This window comes from Ranitomeya imitator, chromosome 7 (genome assembly GCF_032444005.1).
Source record: "Ranitomeya imitator isolate aRanImi1 chromosome 7, aRanImi1.pri, whole genome shotgun sequence".
Taxonomy (NCBI): domain Eukaryota; kingdom Metazoa; phylum Chordata; class Amphibia; order Anura; family Dendrobatidae; genus Ranitomeya; species Ranitomeya imitator.
Genome location: NC_091288.1, coordinates 203,222,986 through 203,240,271, shown reverse-complemented (window position 1 = coordinate 203,240,271; position 17,286 = coordinate 203,222,986). Strand labels below are relative to the sequence as shown.

Sequence of the window (17,286 nt, the reverse complement as noted above, 5' to 3'; positions counted from 1 at the left end):
GCCGCTGCGTCGCACGACGCTAAGGCGACGCACACTAGCAGAACGCTAGTGTGAACGTAGCCTTACTTAGATCTGTACTGCTGCACGGCTGTCACTCAGAATACAGGTCTGGCAGCTGGGAGTGCAGGACGAGGCATGGGATAAGCCTCTAGGAGCAGAAGCGCAGGGCACGGTACAATGGCCTATTCTCTAAGGACCACTGGACGGGGCTTTTACGTCACCCGCCAGGAACAGGATACAGTTGTTTGCAGCTTCTGAATAAATGAGGGTCTGGAGGCAGGAAGGTGGTCTTGAATGGCAAAGAACTTCTCCCATAATCTATAAAACACAGGAAAACAGTATGGTTATCTCAGTCTGGAATCGCCAAACCCAATTTCCTCACCGCCTCTTATTACACTGCACGTAAAAGACTTTATTGCATTCCTTGTAATGGAATCCGAAAATGTGAAATGTGCGCTACGTACGTGATGTGAGAAATATGAAGAACTGAACCTGCAACTATTACAGATGACTAAAATAAATCCAATCCAACTCAGCAAAAGCATGTCAGAATTTAAAGGGGTTGTTCAGGCTTATCATAGAAATCTCCAGTCACTCTATGTGACTGCAGATTTGGGAATCCTCACAGTGTGTGCACGGCACACTGCGAGGATTCTCGGACGTTGGCAGTGAACTGTTATCAGTTATTCTACAGGAAGAGGAGGAGGTGAGCTGTGACTTATTGTGAATGGTGGATCCTGGGTTATCTACTGTATATAGAGGTGTTATCAGTCATTTTAAGGGAGGAGGAGGTGAGCTGTGATATCACCTATTGTGAATGGTGGATCCTGTGTTATCTACTGTATATAGAGGTGTTATCAGTCATTGTACAGGAGGAGGAGGAGGTGAGCTGTGACATCATCTATAGTGAATGGTGGATCCTGTGTTATCTACTGTATATAGAGGTGTTATCAGTCATTGCACAGGAGGAGGTGAGCTGTGATATCACCTATTGTGAATGTTAGATGACTGACACTTTTGCCATGTGAATGTGATAAATTTCCCTCACTTAATTGGAGCATCCTCGACAACTGGAAAAGTAGTGTAAAAAAAAAAAAAAAAGAAAAAAGAAAGAAAATCATTAGATAAAAAAGATTGATGCCTTTTCTATCAGTCACTGTACAGGCCCCCTTCATGTATAGTATACAGACTTATCTCACCTGGTCCGTCTCATGTACGCCCGCTGATATTCTGCTGGCAGTCTTAGGCTTGACCTATTGGGACGCAAAAAACAAAATTCTTAAACCAACCATTACTAAGCTGCCACTCAAGACACCTACACCAAAAAGCTGGGTTGATGCATGGGCAGTGATCACAAAAAAGGTTAACGGTTAATAGGAAAGACTTTGGCCAGGTAGATGATAATTATATATAACAAATGAGATCAACCTCACCCCTTTTCTTTCAATGTAGAAGGTTTTTGTGGTGGCAAGGACTCCGGACATGAACGTGTGGTTGGCGGAGACACAAGTTTTGGTAATGCACTGCACGCTCGGGTGCTGCTCGCCTTCATCCCAGGTTGCTTGCCTCCACCACCATTGCTTTTTTTAGGGATTGGCGGCTCTGAAGGTCTTAGTTGTGCTGATTTAATGCTTGATGCTCTTTGCCCGGGTCTAGGGCCCCTTCTCCTGTCAGGGACGGTTTTGTACGGAGGGTTCAGATGGTATGTTGCGGACTTGGATGCTTTCTGTGTAACATTAGTTAAAGCTTTAAGGGGCCTTTCTTTGGTCACTGGGCAAGAGGAAGGTGCTGGGGCTTTATTACTGGGGGGGTCCGTCTTGCTGGTTTCTCTAACTTTTAAGGCCTTCTCTAGAGCTTTGTTTAGTAGTTCCACCTCCTGTAGATCTTCCGGTGATGGTTGGATCTCTACTAAAAGGGAGAAAAAAATGATGGTAAGAATCATTATAGTTGCAGCCCCGATGTCACCGGGGTGGCCACAGCAATACGTAAACTTGTACTAGGTCAGAACCACATATTACAAGTTCTGAGACCAAATGACAGACCATATTGCACAGAGGGTACTCACCTACATGCACGAGCCGTCACAAATCGGAAGCTTCATCCTCTACTGGCAATGACCAATGTAAAAGAAGTGCAACACAACATCCCACCATATCAGGGTGCCAAAGTGGGCAGTCATCCCTGGCACTTCTGCAAGAAAACGGCTAACACACTAGGACATGAGAGGTCCCAAAATCTTGTGAACTTTACTTTGGTTGTCAAATAAAGATAGATTAAAAATAAAAGATGATTAATGGGGGTCTGGCTGTTGAGACCCCCATGGTTCCTGAAATAGGGATCCAGAGCAACAGTGACCACCACTCTATAGAAAGTGAATGCAGCATTGGTCGCACATGCTCACTACCACTCCAGTCACACAGAATTTTGGGACCCTCAGTCTTGTGATCCCAATGGTTGCAACCCCAGCAATCATACATTTATCACCAATCGTATTCTGTTGGGTTCCTGGAGCAAAGTTTTGATATTATAAAGTTTTTGACATTGAATTACGCTGCTTTTAGAACAGGTAATTTAAGGGTAAGCGTAGAAACCTGCATCAATCAACCTGTCGTCCTCCCCCACACACTTCTTCCAGCAGTGGAGAAATGAAGATTGTAGATTGCAGCCCACTGCTTCCACAACATAGTAATGCTAATAAAAGCTCACACCAGTCCCTGGAAGCATAGATCCATTGCTACAAACTCCCACCAAGCAATAAAACATTAGTCATATGGCCACTGCCATTTATAACTATGGCAATCAAGGGAAACACAACTCTTAATGTTGTCCCAGATCCCTCATCTGCAAAGCCTTTTCCATCAAAGCTTAAAAGGGATGTCTGATGAGAAGCCATTACCTCTCCAAGAGACAGGAGATAACATTTAGATCATATCGGTAGGCTCCCAAGTGCTGGGACCCCCATCGACCGGCACCTTTATACACGTCACAGTGCAGCAGTAGTGATCATGGTTGGCCGCCGCTCCCTTCATACTCTATGGGACTCTGCTTTTTCCCAAAAGCCCCAGAGAATAAATGGGTTTGCTGGTAGAGGATGAGCATTGCCGCCCCATTCTAACTGGGATAAAAGTGTCCTATTCTGCTGATCGTTGGCGGTCCGAGCAGACAGACCCCCACCTATCTATAAGCTTTCACCTATTCCATGGATAAGTGATACCTTCTTTTCACCAGACAATCCCTTTAACAGTATGTGCCACAAAGCCTTCCTATTTGTCTAATAGGAAATAGTTATAATAGTCCGCCATGTTACAGATGCTGTAGAGCAGTAGCCCCGTCCTGGTCTGTGAGCTTGCTAGCTCATATTAGCTGCTTGCTTGACTCAGAGCCAAGGCTGCTGTGATCCCAGGACTTTCTTAGTTGGCATGCTTTTCCTACAAACAGATGAATTTGTAATTCACTGCCTGGAAAAGATATCATGTTATTTCAGCCATTACTCTAGTAGCAAAGAAAGAAAAGAAGCTGCTCCTTTAGATCAATGCCAATGCCTCTGATCACAGGACTTCCATAAGCAAAGAGAAAGTAAAGAAACTGCTTCTTTGTATCAGTGCCAATGCTGCTGTAATCACAGGACTTCCATAAGCAAAGAGAAAGTAAAGAAACTGCTTCTTTGTATCAGTGCCAATGCTGCTGTGATCACAGGACACCCATAAGAAAAGAGAAAGTAAAGAAACTGCTTCTTTGGATCAGTGCCAATGCTGCTGTGATTACAGGACATCCATAAGCAAAGAGAAAGTAAAGAAACTGCTTCTTTGTATCAGTGCCAATGCTGCTGTGATCACAGGACTTCCATAAGCAAAGAGAAAGTAAAGAAGCTGCTTCTTTGTATCAGTGCCAATGCTGCTGTGATCACAGGACTTCCATAAGCAAAGAGAAAGTAAAGAAACTGCTTCTTTGGATCAGTGCCAATGCTGCTGTGATCACAGGACATCCATAAGCAAAGAGAAAGTAAAGAAACTGCTTCTTTGTATCAGTGCCAATGCTGCTGTGATTACAGGACATCCATAAGCAAAGAGAAAGTAAAGAAGCTGCTTCTTTGGATCAGTGCCAATGCTGCTGTGATTACAGGACATCCATAAGCAAAGAGAAAGTAAAGAAACTGCTTCTTTGTATCAGTGCCAATGCTGCTGTGATCACAGGACTTCCATAAGCAAAGAGAAAGTAAAGAAGCTGCTTCTTTGTATCAGTGCCAATGCTGCTGTGATCACAGGACTTCCATAAGCAAAGAGAAAGTAAAGAAACTGCTTCTTTGTATCAGTGCCAATGCTGCTGTGATCACAGGACTTCCATAAGCAAAGAGAAAGTAAAGAAACTGCTTCTTTGTATCAGTGCCAATGCTGCTGTGATTACAGGACTTCCATAAGCAAAGAGAAAGTAAAGAAGCTGCTTCTTTGTATCAGTGCCAATGCTGCTGTGATCACAGGACACCCATAAGGAAAGAGAAAGTAAAGAAACTGCTTCTTTGTATCAGTGCCAATGCTGCTGTGATCACAGGACTTCCATAAGCAAAGAGAAAGTAAAGAAGCTGCTTCTTTGTATCAGTGCCAATGCTGCTGTGATCACAGGACTTCCATAAGCAAAGAGAAAGTAAAGAAACTGCTTCTTTGGATCAGTGCCAATGCTGCTGTGATCACAGGACATCCATAAGCAAAGAGAAAGTAAAGAAACTGCTTCTTTGTATCAGTGCCAATGCTGCTGTGATTACAGGACATCCATAAGCAAAGAGAAAGTAAAGAAGCTGCTTCTTTGGATCAGTGCCAATGCTGCTGTGATTACAGGACATCCATAAGCAAAGAGAAAGTAAAGAAACTGCTTCTTTGTATCAGTGCCAATGCTGCTGTGATCACAGGACTTCCATAAGCAAAGAGAAAGTAAAGAAGCTGCTTCTTTGTATCAGTGCCAATGCTGCTGTGATCACAGGACTTCCATAAGCAAAGAGAAAGTAAAGAAACTGCTTCTTTGTATCAGTGCCAATGCTGCTGTGATCACAGGACTTCCATAAGCAAAGAGAAAGTAAAGAAGCTGCTTCTTTGTATCAGTGCCAATGCTGCTGTGATCACAGGACTTCCATAAGCAAAGAGAAAGTAAAGAAGCTGCTTCTTTGTATCAGTGCCAATGCTGCTGTGATCACAGGACACCCATAAGGAAAGAGAAAGTAAAGAAACTGCTTCTTTGGATCAGTGCCAATGCTGCTGTGATCACAGGACACCCATAAGCAAAGAGAAAGTAAAGAAACTGCTTCTTTGGATCAGTGCCAATGCTGCTGTGATTACAGGACTTCCATAAGCAAAGAGAAAGTAAAGAAACTGCTTCTTTGGATCAGTGCCAATGCTGCTGTGATTACAGGACTTCCATTAGCAAAGAGAAAGTAAAGAAGCTGCTTCTTTGTATCAGTGCCAAAGCTGCTGTAATCACAGGACTTCCATTAGCAAAGAGAAAGTAAAGAAACTGCTTCTTTGGATCAGTGCCAATGCTGCTGTGATTACAGGACTTCCATAAGCAAAGAGAAAGTAAAGAAGCTGCTTCTTTGTATCAGTGCCAAAGCTGCTGTAATCACAGGACTTCCATTAGCAAAGAGAAAGTAAAGAAACTGCTTCTTTGGATCAGTGCCAATGCTGCTGTAATCACAGGACTTCCATTAGCAAAGAGAAAGTAAAGAAGCTGCTTCTTTGTATCAGTGCCAAAGCTGCTGTAATCACAGGACTTCCATTAGCAAAGAGAAAGTAAAGAAGCTGCTTCTTTGGATCAGTGCCAATGCTGCTGTGATCACAGGACATCCATAAGCAAAGAGAAAGTAAAGAAGCTGCTTCTTTGTATCAGTGCCAATGCTGCTGTGATCACAGGACTTCCATTAGCAAAGAGAAAGTAAAGAAACTGCTTCTTTGGATCAGTGCCAATGCTGCTGTAATCACAGGACACCCATAAGGAAAGAGAAAGTAAAGAAGCTGCTTCTTTGGATCAGTGCCAATGCTGCTGTGATCACAGGACATCCATAAGCAAAGAGAAAGTAAAGAAGCTGCTTCTTTGTATCAGTGCCAATGCTGCTGTGATCACAGGACTTCCATTAGCAAAGAGAAAGTAAAGAAACTGCTTCTTTGGATCAGTGCCAATGCTGCTGTGATCACAGGACACCCATAAGGAAAGAGAAAGTAAAGAAGCTGCTTCTTTGGATCAGTGCCAATGCTGCTGTGATCACAGGACATCCATAAGCAAAGAGAAAGTAAAGAAGCTGCTTCTTTGTATCAGTGCCAATGCTGCTGTAATCACAGGACTTCCATAAGGAAAGAGAAAGTAAAGAAGCTGCTTCTTTGTATCAGTGCCAATGCTGCTGTGATTACAGGACTTCCATAAGCAAAGAGAAAGTAAAGAAGCTGCTTCTTTGTATCAGTGCCAATGCTGCTGTGATCACAGGACACCCATAAGGAAAGAGAAAGTAAAGAAGCTGCTTCTTTGTATCAGTGCCAATGCTGCTGTGATTACAGGACTTCCATAAGCAAAGAGAAAGTAAAGAAGCTGCTTCTTTGTATCAGTGCCAATGCTGCTGTGATCACAGGACTTCCATTAGCAAAGAGAAAGTAAAGAAGCTGCTTCTTTGGATCAGTGCCAATGCTGCTGTGATCACAGGACATCCATTAGCAAAGAGAAAGTAAAGAAGCTGCTTCTTTGTATCAGTGCCAATGCTGCTGTAATCACAGGACTTCCATTAGCAAAGAGAAAGTAAAGAAGCTGCTTCTTTGTATCAGTGCCAAAGCTGCTGTAATCACAGGACTTCCATTAGCAAAGAGAAAGTAAAGAAGCTGCTTCTTTGGATCAGTGCCAATGCTGCTGTGATCACAGGACTTCCATAAGGAAAGAGAAAGTAAAGAAACTGCTTCTTTGGATCAGTGCCAATGCTGCTGTGATCACAGGACTTCCATAAGGAAAGAGAAAGTAAAGAAACTGCTTTTTTTATCAATGCCAATGCTGCTGTGATCACAGGGACTTTCTCTTGCAAACTCTTCCTACACAAGAATATGCACTTCCTTGCCTCGAAAGATATATTGTTTTAACATATTTTCAATTAGCAAGGAGAAAGTAAAGAACCTGCTTACTTTGAATCATTACCAAGCCTGCTGTGATCACATGAATAAGCTTCCTCTACAGTCAAATTTAACAGCATGCAGTTTCCCAACTGGACAAGGTAATAATGTTACTTTAGGCTTTTCACTATCAGAAAGGAGAAAGTAAAAGAGCCTGCTGGCTTGAATCAGTGCAGAGGCTGCTGTGATCACAGGACTTTATTAACAAGGAAGCAGCACCCTGTTTAAACACCCAAAAAGCTTGAAAGATCATCTTTGCTGATAGAGAAATTGATAAAAACAAAAACAAGAATAAGTAAACGGCTCATCCTACTCTGGGCTATATTAGAATGAAAGAAGATTCTGTTCTACAGATTAATTAAACGAATACACAGCACAGGGGGTACGATTTAAGAAAGTGAGCGCACGGCTGACAAAGACATGCTGCTGGTGAATGCCTGTGCCCGGGGAGGCATCATAGTACCAGGCAGAAGTGCTGTAGAGAGTTGTACACCTCTTGAAAAAAACATAATTAGAGATTTCGGAGGGCAATGCTGGCTGCTATTGAAAAAAGGGTAAAACAATGCTAGCTGGAATAAACGGAATTAAAAAATGAATTATACGCTCCGGCATAAAATGAGAGCATTCATTATGATTAACGCATCTCATTCTCCAGATAAAGGGCTCTATATATAGAAAGCAGAATATCACTACTTGTGCTGGCGAAACCGGGAGAACAAACCACATCGCCGAGCAGGGAATTAGCATACATTAGCTTGTTCTAATCCAAATACGTATTATGGCGCCTGTCTGCGAGATGGATCCTATTGTGAGGGCTTCCCGTCTTTTCAGGCTAATATGGAGAATTTATGCTGAAGCTTAATGGATTCCAAACGCCTCTCAGGAAGGGGACGGCTGCCCCGCTGCTATACTTTCCTTACAGTCAAACATCAGCCCCGGTATTACAGAAACAACCCCCGCTAATATCTCCAAAGTCATAAGATCGCAGTCCTCAGTCAGCGCATCGCTGCCGGATATTTGCCAGGTCTCCAATTAATAAGAAATGTGCGCGAGACCTACCAATATTTGCCGGCAGCTCGTCAGCGCCTCCTGATGCGGAGGCAAGAGGAACTGGATAACCCCTTTAAACACTTTTCTGTGATATTGACACATTAGTGTTTATCCATCATGAATCTGACTTTTGGGGCCATTTTAATCCCTTACCGACATGTGACGTACAGTTTTGTCATATATCAGCTTTTTGCTGGCAGATGATGGCTGTGCTATTCAGCCATCATCTGCCGCTAAGAGCCAGCATTTAAAGCACACGGTCCGGGGGTGGCACCGTTCTAATTGCCCATTGGCACCCCATGATGCGATTAATGGATCGCCATGAAAACTGGGGGTCTGCTGAAAACTCCTGTGCCTGTCAAGACGATATTCTTATGAAGTTTAGCATACGTAGTTCACTGTGATTTTTGCTATGCACAGCAATACTGTACTGACATCACAAGCAATCATGCAATCTCAGGTTCAATATATACATTACATTTTATAAGTAGATATGTATATATTTTTTTTTTTCAAAACACACACACACACATATATATATATATATATATATATATATATATATATATATATATATATATATATATATATATATATATATGAAAAAACACTAGAAAGATATATTTTATAAACATATATTTACATATATTTATTAATTGTCTTTCACACAACATGTGTGGAATTTTTTTTTTTTTTTTTAAAATACAAAACTTCAAATCACATCCTTTTCCCCCCCCCAATTAAAAACATAAAAATAATTTATTTTTTCTTTAAATACACATATATGGTGACGTCACATCCGTAAATAGCCAATCTATCAAAATATAAAATTAATGTAATCAAATGCTATTGTAATGAGAAAAAAAATATCAAAACGCCAGAACTGCGTTTTTTTTTTCCGGCTGCCAAAACAGCATACAAAAATGAAATAATAAGAGGTGATCAAAACATCGTTTCTACCCCAAAAAAGGATCCACATTTTCTCGGAGTGGGGGCTCTCGGAAAATGGCAATACGGTTGGGCGGCACGGTGGCGCAGTGGTTAGCAGTGCAGCCTTGCAGCGCTGGGGCAACATCTGCAATGAGTCTGCAATGAGTTTGTATGTTCTCTCCGTGTTTGCGTGGGTTTCCTCCGGGTTCTCCGGTTTCCTCCCACATTCCAAAGACATACTGATAGGGAATTTAGATTGTGAGCCCCATCGGGGACAGTGATGATAATGTGTGCAACCTGTAAAGCGCTGCGGAATATGTTAGTGCTATATAAAAATAAAGATTTTTTTTAACCTTATTTATAAACTGTAATTTTTTTTCCACTATTTGTTTTTTGTTTCTTTAATTCCATACATGCTTGGGATCGCTGTAATTGTACTGAACTGGAGAATCATACTGATGTGTAATTTTTACCATGCAATGAACAATGTAAATAAAAAAATAAAAAAAAAACAATTGTGGAATTGCATTTTTTTCAATATATTGGCGCACTTGAATTTTTTTCTCCCAGCTTTCCAGTACATCACACGATAAAATAGCTGGCGTCATTCAAAAGCACAACTCGTCCCACAAAAAAGCTCAGTCCTGTTCACTTTAATGGAACTGAGCTGCAATACCTGATACGATCTGCGGACAGGCGTGGCGCTGTTTCCAAAAGAAAGCGGTCATATTTTTCTAATTATGATCACCTCTGGACCGTAGGACCTACTAGCGTCTATATACATCATAGAGTAGGTTCCTCTGCTCTCCGGGAACATCTCCCTCTCTGGTAGACGTGATCCGACCATGAATTACATGGACAGCAACTCATTGGAAAGAAAACATGTAACATTACATGTCCGACACCCGAACAGAAGCGTCTTTTCTTATCTTTTTCGATAACACCAAGGGGTTAAGAAGTCAAATTTCTATCAGAAAGTGCATCCACGCTGGCTGTCACATGGTGATTATGGGTCTCAGCATGCGAGTGCTAAAATGTCGCTTACGAATTGACAGCGCACCTGACAATATGGCAGGCGGCTGTCATCCGATTCACTGAACGCCTGGCAGCTGCTGAAAAAAACCTGACACTATATGCAAAGTGTGAACTTCAGAAACCCTTTCTAGAACACTACGTTCCCCTGATGACCGGTCCAGGACAGGAACACGACAGACACACGACAGACACCAGTGTTCGGTGAATGACGTATAGTCATATACCACTCATACCATTTGGGGCCAGAATACATTTATAGCGGTATTTAAAAAAAAAACAAAATAAAATGCATGAGATGCCTTAACCCCTTAGTGACCGAGCCAATTTTGACCTTAATGACCAATTTTTACAATTCTGACCACTGTCACTTTATCTGGTTAGAACTCTGGAACGCTTCAATGGATCCCACTGATTCTAAGACTATTTTTTTTCGTGGCATATTGTATTTCATGATAGAGATAAAAGTTCTTCGTTACGACTTGCGTTTATTTATGAAAAAAAAAAACATGAAATTTGGCAAAAAAAGTGAGAGTTTAGCAATTTTAAAACTTTTCATTTTTGTGCCCTTAAATCAGAAAGATATGTAATAGAAAACAGTTAAAAAATAACTATTATAAATTTCCCACATGTCTATTTTAGATCAGCACAATTTTGGAAACTTTTTTTTTTTGCTAGGAAGTTATAAGGGTTAAAAGTTGACCGGCGATTTATCATTTTTCCAACAAAATTAACAAAACCAATTTTGTTTTAGGGACCACCTCACATTTCAAGTGACTTTGAGGGGTCTATATAATAGAAAGTCCCCAAAAGTGACAACATTATAAAATCTGCACGCCTCAAAATGCTCAAAACCACATTCAAGAAGTTTATTAACACTTGCGTTGCTTCACGAGATCTGAAGCAACATGGAAGAAAAAAAATTAACTTTTTTCACCAAAAATTTACTTTAGACCCAAACTTTTTTTTATTTTTCCAAGGGTAACAAGAGAAAAAGGACCACAAAATTTGTTGTGCGATCTCTCCTGAGTACGCCAATACCCCATATGTGGAGAAAATCTACAGTTTGGTTGCACGGCAGGGCACGGAAGGGAAGGAGCGCCGTTTGACTATTTGAACGCAAAAAAGTTTGGAATTGAGAGCAGTCGCCATGTTGCGTTTGCAGAGCCCCTGATGTGCGTTAACAGTGAAAATCACCCACAAGTGACCCCATTTTGGAAACCACACCCCTCAAGGATTTTATGCAGGGGTATAGTGAGCATTTTGAACCTACAGGTAAGACAGAACATAACATTGGATTGTCATACTGAATACGTTGTGCAAGTGCTTGCTACTCCAGTTTGCGGCAGGCGCTCGGGTATGCACCAAAGATTGCGGGTGCTCGAATCTCTGCCTTGCATGTTTCATGGATGTTAGACACCGCCCAAAAAAACATGTGGGGATCCGAGATATTCTGTGCATACCTGAGCACTCGCTGCACATTTGAGTAGCGAGTACATGCGCTAAACACTAACAATCATATCACCAGCGTTTTTTTTTTCCTTTTGAAAAAACCCAATTCTAACTCCAACCCTAACTGCAAAGAATGGATTTTTTTTTTTAAATTACTTTATAATTATTTTTCTAACTAAGGGGGTGACAAAGGGGGGATTTGATTTACTATTTTTTTTTTTATTTTGATCACTGTGACAGGGTTTATCACAGTGATCAAAAGGAACTGATAAGAAAAATGTCCTATTGTTGCCAGCAGATCCCGACGGGTGCGTGCTCATGCGCCTGACATATTTTTCCTGAAAGAGGATGAAAAGGACAGATCAGGAGTTCACAGGGATGGCGGAGGTACCGGGAGGGCATGGGGGACCCCTTTTCTCTCTCTTCTCTGATATGCTAGATCATATTAGATAAAAGAGAAATTAATTTTCAATCTGACTTTTTTATTTGCTATCGCCGTTATTACTTGACAGGGGCCCATAAAAACCATCACTGATCATGTTCTCCAGGGTCTGAAGTAGCTGAGACCCCAGTGATTTTAAGACGCTGGGGTGTGCGATACCCTTATTTCTCAGCTCCATTAAAAAGCACATTGGCGGTCGTTAAGGGGTTAAACAATTGTGTGAAGATGTCGGAACGTCGTAATTTCTACGGCAGATAACTCACCTTGTGGCTCGCTGGCCACATCATCCGGTTTCAATGGCTTGTCAGCATCCCTATTGGAAGAAAAACTAAAAATAATGAATGCGGTTGTCTGAACATCTCGACACGATGTTCCCTTTTCAGAAGAAAGTTTCCTAGCCAATCAAAAGATCATTGCAACTCGAGGACATAAATTCAGCAGCGATTTGCTGTTAAAGCGGTATTCCCATCTCCGAGATTCTATCCCAATATGTAGTAGGTGTAATAATAATAATAATATTAGGACACAACTCCAATTAGAAATGTAGTATAGTTCTTCTGATTCGCTATGTCGCTCACCCCATGTGCAGGGCATTGCAGTAATTATGATATCCATGGTTACAGCCACTAGCGAATTGCTAAAGGCGATGTCACAAGTGGTTCTACCATACATACAAGCATGAGCTAGCTGCTTATATGCGGTCATAAGTCACATTAGAGAGGATCGGGTAAGGGGGGAATCTGTGATAGAAGTGGTCCCTCTAATGTAACATCGAGGACCGCACCAATCCCAAGAAACAAGGGTCTGCAGTGCTATACAATTTGTCCCTGCACAATGGTGTACCGGCAACCTGCTGTGCAGAGGAATAGGGGGTACAATGTTTAATCAGTGCTTAAGCATCATCATTCTCAAAACCAGTGAAGGTCAGAGGTCGGATCCTCGCCAAAGTGATGGAAAAATCATACGGAGGGGGCAAATGGTTTTTATGATCTGAAATTATGTCTATTTAGCTTAAAAGTGGTATTCCCACCTCCAAGATCCTATCCCAATATCTAGAAGTTGTAATAATAATATTTGCAAATACCTCCAATTAGAAATGTAGTATAGTACTTCTGATTTTCTATGCTGCTTACCCCATGGACAGGGCATTGCAATACCTTAGGTATCCATGGTTACAACAACTCATAGACTGACTGATAGTTAGTTGTTAGTAAGCAACTGCAATGCCCTGTACATGTGGTAAGTGACATAGCGAATCAGAAGAACTATACTATATTTCTAATTGGAGGTATTTGGTAATATTATACTTACTACATATCACTTATCGGGATAGGATCTTGGAGATGGGAATATCCCTTTAAGAAATAAAGGGCGGTCGTCCTACTCATTTTTTTAAATTTCTAAAAGCAGGGAATGCTGTAAAATAATAAAACAGCATATCCTGGCCACTCCAGTGGTCTTCCTTGGGACAGAAAGCGAATACGTCCTGTTCTTCAATCACCTAACTACTGAGACCTGTAATTGTCTGTAGGGGGTAATGTGACTCGAAAAGGACTCCTTTATTTTAAAAAAATGTAAAAAAAAAAAAAAAAATTAAAAGCACAGCGACATACCGGTTCTGTAGCAGCGCCCGTCCCTGCCTCAGCTGCTCTTCAAGTTGCTTCTCTTCTTCTTTGCACTTTAGAAAAGCCTGATTCAGCAGCGACAGCAGCCTGTGTGAGGAGCGACGGTAAAGAATAAGGGGCACCGATGATAAAAGGGATATGTTCTGTTCACACCTAGGATGTGCTCTCTATGTATAACAAGGCTGACGTGTAGTACCACTCTTAAGCAATACCTGTGAGAGCAGGCCGAAGACAACATCATTGGCCCATCTGGTCCAGACAAGAAATCTCTCTTCAGTCACCTGAAAGATTAAAAAAAAATACGAAAAGGTGAATATAAAGAAAACTTCCTAAAAGAAAAGGAAATATACACTAACAATCTCAACACCACCGTTATCCTGCACATCTGAATATGCGTTTCAAGAGGATCTGTCACCAGATTTTACAATACAACCTGCATCCATTATTAAATAGATGTGTCAGACCCAATGAGGCTGGTGTACTGACTTTTAAAAACCATGTCAGCATGGAGGTATAATATTATTAAAATGCTTGTTTTAATGTTAGGATTACACAGCCATTCTGACATGGATTTTCTTCATAAGTACACCAGCCCCATTAGTTCTAAGTCTAAGATAGAGATATATATATATTTTTTTTTTAATAATGTAAAAAGATTGTAATTTGGAGACAGCTCTGCTTTAACCTCAGCAGATGCCGGCTGACTATGGCACAACTTACGCCCCCGGAAGAAAAGAAAAATGTAAAAATCTAGACTGACAGACCAAAAAGACCTTGAAGAACGCTCGCTGGGCAGTCAACAATTTCGCCAGTTTCCCTCATTGCATGCACACTCGGAGCAAGGGGATTATGAAGCCCCTCCAACAGCGATTTCTGTACCTGGGGGGTCCCAGCGGTTTGACGCTCAGCGATCAGCAAATTATTCCCTTTCCCAAGGATACCTTAATTTGTGGGAACCTTTTAAGCCCTTTGCACCCGACTTCTGGCATTGGAAATTTGCTAATTTTTAGTACACGTCTTTTTTTGTTCACAAATTTGCAATTTCGCACTTTTACAAATGGGAGGGGTTAATTATGCAAATTAGGGTTTTTGACAAGATAAATATATGAATTGCAACTTTTAGAAAGCTATGAAAACAAAGTTGCATACTCTCTACAATAAGAGGGGAAGGGCTTATAAAATATTTTTAGGTAGAAGTACTATTGTTTTTCAAAGGAGTCAAATATCGTGTGACGCTTTAAAAAATGTGCGACAAATTGGCTAAAGGAAAAAGTCCCGTGTTTATAACTCCCCCCCCCCCAAATGTCTATGGCCAGGTGTACTTGTGCTGTGTGATGCCCCCTAATCTAGTGACATCATGCAAAAGGCTTGAAATTTGGGAGAATAAACAGCAGCGCTTACATCCAATTTGCTGCAGATTTTCAGTCCCTGCTCTCATGGCTGCCATTTTTTTTGCACGTCAGACAATGCACTGCTGCTATTCCTACTGCCAAAAATATAGGCTCCCTTATGAACCCTATTAAGAGTTAAAGGGTTATTCCCATCGTCATGAACCGATGCTCGGTTGGATAGTGCTGGTAAAAAAAAAGCACTTTTGTAATTTACTACTTTTTAAAATGTGCAGCCGTTCTTGAGATATCAACACTTTTCTTTTGCTTATAGTTCGTCACCTAGGAGACCGACCACCGCTGCCGGTCTAGCTTGTAAGCGCTGCAATGAAGCTGGCTGCGATTAGGAGGCAACAATCGCGCTCCAGCGATCCCGGACAGCTTTAAAGCAGTGCTTACAAACTGAATAGAAAAGAGCTTGTAAGCACTGAGTGGGTTCTACTGTCCAACAGCGGGTGGTCGGTTTCCAAGGCAACGAGATGTAAACAAAAGAAAAAAGTGTTAATATCTCAAGAACGGCTGCAAATTTTAACAAGCAGTAAATAGCAAAAAGACTTGTATTTACCAGCTCTATCCGACATGTAAGAGGTGCAGAACTACAACTCCCAGCATGCCCTGACACCCAAAGGCTGCCGTAGAACCGCCTGTGTGACTCATGCGAAAGTTGTCAGGGCAGGATGGGAGTCGTAGTGCACAACAGCAGCAGACTGTCAATGAAATATACAGCCACTATGTCAGTGCACGTCCACAAGCACCTGTAAGTGACCCTAGCCCACTATATACAGATTACAGTCCTCCATCTTATACACTGCACCCACAGTGGACACACAACCTGCAGCCGCGCTCATTCCCCGCCGTCCGTGCACTGGAAACGTCACTGCCCGGGAAAGAACACGGTAACAGGCTCACAGGAAGTGCAGGAGCTACCGGCCATGGCAACTGTTACCATGCAGGGCAAGCGTTACCGCTCCACCAATCAGTGAAGGCGATACATACCCGAAAGGGAACAGGCACCCAATGAGAGGACGGCTTCTATTTTGATCCCTGCAGGCGGGAGATTTCTTTTCAACCGAACTTTATTGACACAGTGACATACCTACAAATGTGGATAGGGTGGTGTGTATAGATTCCTTTTCCCTCAGGCTGCACGGCAGTACTGTTATCTACAGGGGCTACAAGTAAAGCTGAGGTAATGCTGCACAGCTGGTGTAGGTTCACATTCCAGAAAATTCTGTGACTGTTCCTGGCAAAAAAAAACGTGTACTCCTACTAGGACCGAGTTCACACCATGGATTCTCGGGCTATTTACTTGAACTACACGTTGTAGCTGTTCCTTTCCTTGAGCCAGCACTGTCCTCCAGCGGCTGCAACTCTCCTATCGTCATGGAAACGCTTTACCACTTTGTCTTCATGGTCCCAGGTTTTAGAGACCACCGAGTAGTCAGGTAGTTGGCATCTACGCCACTAATCCAGACCGCTCTGTCGTTTCTGAATTCCTAGAACAAATCCAGCCCCGCTATGTTATACTGAACTCTGTGGCAAACACAGCTCTGCTCTATCCCAGTGTCATCTGCCAGCTCTGCACTGCACTCTGTGGCAAACACAGCTCTGCTATATCCCAGAGTCATCTGCCAGCTCTGCACTGCACTCTGTGCCAAACACAGCTCTGCTCTATCCCAGTGTCATCTGCCAGCTCTGCACTGCACTCTGTGCCAAACACAGCTCTGCTCTATCCCAGTGTCATCTGCCAGCTCTGCACTGCACTCTGTGCCAAACACAGCTCTGCTCTATCCCAGTGTCATCTGCCAGCTCTGCACTGCACTCTGTGCCAAACACAGCTCTGCTCTATCCCAGTGTCATCTGCCAGCTCTGCACTGCACTCTGTGCCAAACACAGCTCTGCTCTATCCCAGTGTCATCTGCCAGCTCTGCACTGCACTCTGTGCCAAACACAGCTCTGCTCTATCCCAGTGTCATCTGCCAGCTCTGCACTGCACTCTGTGCCAAACACAGCTCTGCTATATCCCAGAGTCATCTGCCAGCTCTGCACTGCACTCTGTGGCAAACACAGCTCTGCTATATCCCAGAGTCATCTGACAGCTCTGCACTGCACTCTGTGGCAAACACAGCTCTGCTATATCCCAGAGTCATGTGCCAGCTCTGCACTGCACTCTGGCAAACACAGCTCTGCTCTATCCCAGTGTCATCTGCCAGCTCTGCACTGCACTCTGTGGC

The 17,286-nt window shown here is 42.4% G+C and overlaps 1 protein-coding gene across 4 annotated transcripts in view; it reads right to left on the bottom strand.

Annotated features, from left to right (window-relative positions):
• The window catches only part of TEDC2 (tubulin epsilon and delta complex 2), a 28,954-nt gene extending 12,970 nt beyond the window's left edge, over positions 1 to 15,984 (bottom strand). Inside the window, exons 1-7 of one of the 4 annotated variants that reach the window (XM_069734430.1) lie at positions 15,885 to 15,984; positions 13,877 to 13,945; positions 13,653 to 13,751; positions 12,303 to 12,352; positions 1,434 to 1,908; positions 1,200 to 1,253; positions 240 to 318 (exon numbers count right to left, since the gene is read on the bottom strand). In XM_069734430.1, the coding sequence (XP_069590531.1) occupies positions 240 to 318; positions 1,200 to 1,253; positions 1,434 to 1,908; positions 12,303 to 12,352; positions 13,653 to 13,751; positions 13,877 to 13,905 (786 nt within the window). In that variant the 5' untranslated portion in view covers positions 13,906 to 13,945; positions 15,885 to 15,984. Of the gene's footprint in view, positions 1 to 239; positions 319 to 1,199; positions 1,254 to 1,433; positions 1,909 to 12,302; positions 12,368 to 13,652; positions 13,752 to 13,876; positions 13,946 to 15,884 lie in introns of all 4 variants that reach the window. The other 3 variants (XM_069734427.1, XM_069734428.1, XM_069734429.1) reach the window with 3 other exon arrangements.
• Between the last annotated feature and the right edge of the window lie 1,302 nt (positions 15,985 to 17,286).